Genomic DNA, 5,866 nt, shown 5'->3' with positions numbered 1-5,866 from the left:
TATGTCTCTCCCCCCCTTCCCCACCAGAGGTTCCCAAACGCTGTCCTCAAGGCTCCCCAACAGATAAGGTTTTGCTGATATCCATGGTTGAGCACAAGTGTGCTCAGCCATGGATATCTCTAAAACCTGGACTGTTGGGGAGCTTTGAGGACCGCGTTTGGGAACCTCTGCTCTATGCTATTGCTTAAGTCACAGGTTCTCAAACTCGGTCCTCAGGACCCCAAACAGTGCATGTTTTGCAGGTCTCATCACATAATTACTAGTGAAATAGTTAGCTGCACCTGTAGATCTTTTAAAATGTGTCAGTGAGTAATGAATACACCTGTGCACCTGCTGGGTGAGCTGCAAAAAGTGAACTGTCTGGGGTCCTGAGGACCGAGTTTGCGAACCACTGGCTTAAATACAGGCAAGTGTACTTATATCAGTGTTAGAAATACAGTTTCTAATACATTGTTCGATAAGGTGGGTCTACTGACTCTCCCACCCAAAGGTGACATCATACTATTATTTTGCAAGAGATGCTTCAGCTATTGAGCATTCTGCAGAGCTACTGTACTTTGTACGGACAATAAACTACATTTAGGCAAAATTTGTTCTACTGGATATAGATGACAAGATAACCTTCTTAAATCCATGTTTAAGCCTAAATATGCATTGCTAATGAGTGTCAATAAGTGAGCCCATATTCATAGCAAAGATTAGGACGTGGCATTGGCTGAGCCTTATCTTCACAGTTTGCACCATGTGGATATATAGAAGATATGAACATTTGGAGAAAGCTGGAATCCTGCACTTGCTCCTGGTAGTATTCTAGAAGCTACAAGATTTATAATGTTACACAGGTACAACTTCTCCCGTGCTCTAAGAGAGTCCTATGGTCCTGTGCATTTCCCTGCTCTGCACAACGATACCAACCACTGAGCCTTATTTCCATCAGACAGGCAGCATTGTCCAGCACAAACTAGAACATTATATTAAAAAAACACATTTATTCAAAGAGAAAGATATAAAAAATAAATTATATTCACTTTTCTTTCAAAATCATTACCAACATGTGATGTCCTTGCATATATCAAATTAAATTAAATATTAATTATACATTCAATTTCCAAATCTATCAAAACAGATTATAATAAATATATAAATTTAAACGGATTGCCATTCGGATGATACAGATATTATAAATTAAATTGCACAATATAAATTCTGTACAGATCTATGTACACGCTTCAGTCATTACAGGGGTCCCGGAAAGTGCACTTCAAATGTCCAGACACATGGTCAGGGGGGGCTCGTTCTCAATGTTATTTAGGGATGGTTTGTTTAGTTTCCTGGGGTCCTCAGGGGTCCACACTTTAGCTGTTCTGACAATATTTTGGTCCCTGAGTTGCTTTTCATCAGTCCATGAAAGAGAATGTCCAGCCAGGGGGGGCAGCCCGAAATCTGGGTCACTGGGAGATGGAGACCCTGAGAGGGAGAAGGAGGGAGAGAGAGAGAACATTACTTATTGCAGGCTGATTAGAATTTGTCATCACATTCTTTTGCATGTACAAAGATCTCCGAACCTCTATGTAACTAATGCAAGATACAATTGTTGCGCAAAGTTGTTACAGTGATAGATTGTGTTACAGAGAACTGTATCAGCAGCCAGCTGCTGGGCACCACTGACAGATCGCAAAAACTCAATAACCCTATAATACTGGTTATACTGGCTGCACCATGTAGTAAGAGCAGTATTTAGCAAATATTATTATGTCTCCAATTATTATTATAGTGCGCCAGCATGCCCTAAGGTACTGGTTTCCTAAACTCGGTTCTCAAGGCACCCTAACAGCCTAGGTTTTATGCATTTCCATGTTTGAGCAGAGATAGTTTACTAATTAAGCCATCGGTGTTTAAGCATGGATATCCTTAAAACCTGGACTGCTAAGGAGCCTGGAGTTTGGCGACCACTGCCCTAAGCCTTGGGGAGAGCCACAGGTGTCCATGGTACTCACTTGTTCCCCTGTGGCAGATGATGACTTTCTTAGGCTGCAGGGAGCTCTCTGTGCTGGGGTTCCTTAGTGGGAGATCTGACTGCACCAGCTCGCTGAGGAAATTGATGTAGCCGATGGCCAGGCGCAGGGTGTCCACCTTGGATAGCCTCTTCTCATAGGGCAGGGTGGGGATGTGAGACCTGAGCCCCTCGAAGGCATCATTGATGGACTGCATCCTCCTGCGCTCCCTGACATTGGCTGCCTGTCTCAGCTGCTGCATCTCAGTGTCAGACCTGATCCTCCTTCTGCGCTTCACAGCCGAGCTGCATCCCTTCATCCCTGGTGACAGGTCACAGCCACCCTCCCCACTATCATAGGGGAAGCCTCCTGAGGAGGAGGAAGAGAAGGAGAAGTTGCCTGCATCACAGTAGTCCTCTCCATGGAGCACCCGGCTGTCCTTATAGTAGTCCTGGATCTGACCAGCCAAGAAGTCCACATCATCTTCCAAGAAGTCATCTGCATCCAAGTGGTCCCTGGAGGACTGGTCAGTGAAGAAGTCATCCTCATTAAAGTAAGGGGAGGGGAAGGACTCCAGCCCTGCAAACTGCTCCAGCACCGTGTCCATGGTGGCCCCCAGCAGTGATCTGGTCCCTGGGGCTCTTCTGCAGGTTGGGCACTCACTGGTCTAAAGACTGGGCACGCGAGGATTCTTATAACTACATCAACAGGCGCGTGCCTCTGCCCCCCTCCCCAGCCCCCAGCCAATCAGAGGGTTTCACCCCTCCTGCCCAGCCCCTCTGGCCACATAAACACCTACATGTGCCGGGAGGACGGAGCCCACACCCTCCCAATCCCACAGGTAGCCGCTGCTGCGGACCGGACGCCCAGCTGCTTCCTCCCCTAGTGTGTACCAGGGAGGTCAGGCCAGGCCCTGCTTGTATGGTTCACAATGAGCACACTGGGGTCTCACACATCTAATTGTCACCCCATAAAGGCCTTTTAACGTATACATTGCTGGACTGAATGCTCAAATACATTCATTCTGCTCATTGTCCCGATTTATAGCACGACGCAGACATTGCAGATATTCCAGCCGCCGATTTCATGCAAATTACAGGATGACGTCAGACAAAGTATAAACTATTCTATACATGGAAGATACAGTAACTGAGAGTGAGAATAAAATATAGTAACTAGATGAATAAGAACATAAACAGGCAGAATACAGTGTTAACTATTTATTGACATTTGTATATCACATATTAATCACCAATTTCAGTATTTATTTCGGAATATACTACTGGGATGAAAACGAGTAGTTTATTACTATTCAAAAATGATTATTCAAACCTGACTCTATACAAAATAATGGCAGTGGTTCTTAAGTTTACTCACGTATAACATAGGTGTGATAATATCTATATTATCATAAATATAGAATATTAAGATATACTGTAACCTAAATATGTGATACACCTATTTATATTGCGTTGCAATGCAACGAATTAAATATTGACAATGACCAATATTATTGTAGTAGGACGTTATCATTGTTATGAAAGAATGTTAGGATAAGATACTAATATCCTAATATACAATAGTCTTTTTTTCCTTTGCATGTAAAAAAACTTCTCAAAAATAATCTAGTTAATTGCAGATGTTGTATTACACCAATCAGACTTCGGTTTCTCCTGCACATAATATTGAGTAATATAAGAATACGGATTCATAAAAATTGGGACAAGCGCTTATTACCAACTGATCTGCACAATATCCGTTATTTTCATCCAAATTTTATTTAATAAATTATTATTATTATTATTATTATTATTATTATTATTTTAGTATTATTATTATCTTATGAAATAGATTTTATTTCCTTTCCCTTTCCTTTATTTTTATTTGTACATTCACAAAAATATATTTTTTACCCCTGCGTGTCTATAGGTCTGGTGTGTTGTGGAGCCGGTAACATGTCTTTGAAAATAATTTCCCCTAATTCTAGAAGTCCCTAGAGCCCCGTTATATGATTACAGACCTGCTATAAGAAGCAGGGGGTAAGCACTCAAGATACTGTACATATATGGTGCTGGAGCATCCCATACATTAGGACCTAGATAATGAATTAGGCTTATGGAATTATTCATTTTCTTACAATACATTCAGGATCAGTCAGGCACATTGATATTAGACTATTAAATTCCCTGTTACTGCATCGCTCACCCCTCTACCACATAGAGATCAATGGCCTAGTGCTGAGGGGAGTAGGGTTGATAACTGTATGCTAACCCATAAAGTTTATGACATTAAAGACACATGACCCCAAATTATCAGCACCACTGAGACCACGTTATTGGCCTCTGCTGTCCCCATCTATCTGAGATTTGTAAACAATTGACCCTAATGAGTGTCACCATTTTCAGTGGACTAGATAAAGGAGGCAGGGTCCTCATCAATCAACAAGTGGGGGGAGATCTGTGGTCAGTACTGGGGGTCTGGAAAGGGATGTGGGCATAAGCTGCTGTGACAAGGACATTATCTGGAGATGACCCCTGTCCTGTGCTGACCAGGCTGCTGCTAGGTGTCTCTAAGTAAACACACAAATGACATCATTGCCCGGACAAGATCCAACAATACTGATTTATTCTGCGACCTATAAGTGCATAATATGTGTATTATAAATTGGTGAGGGCGCAATCATTTATGTCTCAACAACTGCTCGTGGTATTAATATTTTACCTTGGTGGTAGCATTAGAAAACCAGCTGGCCGTGAATTAATTAAGCATAGAACATTACACAGTAGGACTCATATTTACAGTATGTGTCATCATGATACATACTGTATATATCATACTGTCACGTGTGTACACACAGACACATACACCAATATTTGTGTTACCTTTTTATCTATAACCTAATATGACTTTATAAAAACTATTTATTCGTTTTCCAGCATAGGCAGTAATACCACCAGCGCTACAATCAAGGTTGCGAATCCAGCCATCTTATTACTCAGAGAAGTCGTAGAGTATATAAGGTTAATCAGCCTCACACGAGAGGTTTTAGGCTAAGCAGATGACCGATAGAAGGAAACATCCTTTGATGTGGCTGCAGGTAATACACATATTACAGGGAAGTCACAGCACCTGATTAACGCCCCTGCCCCCTGCATCTGTCTGACATCACCAATTACACCAGCAAGGTCAGCCAGACAATGATTAATAAAAGGTAAACTATGGATTTACAGTAGCAAAGTGAGCGATCAGAAGTTTTGCTAATGCAGGATGATCAACTACAACTACAACTACAACTGGATGACGCCTTTGTAGAATTGTGTTTATTTATCCTAAAAATGTCAATTAAAAAAAATGCTTTACAGATTTTACAGAGCAAAAACATGTATAATGTGTAATATATAAGCTTATATGTGATCACCGATTAAATAGATGATTTATTTAAGACTAATAACTAATTTAACGTAAAAAATGCAATATACATAAAGTACTCATTAAACAAGAAAGTACAATGCTCTGTAGGCTTTGGTTTGCAGAAGTATATTGGTACGTCTGCAAACCAATACCTGCTACTCCATCGGTGAGGCCTACCAGCCATGACATGCTGGGTCTTGTAGTTCCACTAAAGATATTTTTGCATATAAATTGAGAATTAAAAAAGTGATTAAATGTAAGATTGTTCACATAAAAACACCAAATGGTATTTAAACTATTAAGGATCCAATTTTTTTTCATTACTATAAAGAAATTAATTTTATTTAATGATGTCATTTGTATCCGTACACGATACATTAAATATTGGTTATAAAGCCCCAACGTGTGCCGAGGCTCCTATATATTATCGTGCTCTCTATGGGGCGTATTTAGTAATTATC

The 5,866-nt window shown here is 40.9% G+C and overlaps 1 protein-coding gene across 1 annotated transcript; it reads right to left on the bottom strand.

Annotated features, from left to right (window-relative positions):
- Positions 1–1,239: 1,239 nt before the first annotated feature.
- PTF1A (pancreas associated transcription factor 1a) lies at positions 1,240–2,639 on the bottom strand. Its single transcript, XM_088454226.1, has 2 exons — positions 1,998–2,639; positions 1,240–1,467 (listed from the first exon to the last, which is right to left on the bottom strand). The coding sequence occupies exons 1-2, from the start codon at positions 2,599–2,601 to the stop codon at positions 1,262–1,264; spliced, it is 810 nt and encodes a 269-aa protein (XP_088310352.1). The 5' UTR covers positions 2,602–2,639; the 3' UTR covers positions 1,240–1,261.
- Between the last annotated feature and the right edge of the window lie 3,227 nt (positions 2,640–5,866).

This window comes from Taudactylus pleione, unplaced genomic scaffold (genome assembly GCF_031769625.1).
Source record: "Taudactylus pleione unplaced genomic scaffold, aTauple2 ptg000610l, whole genome shotgun sequence".
NCBI lineage: Eukaryota > Metazoa > Chordata > Amphibia > Anura > Myobatrachidae > Taudactylus > Taudactylus pleione.
The sequence above is the reverse complement of the archived record's forward strand: the minus strand, read 5'-3'. Positions and strand labels throughout refer to the sequence as shown.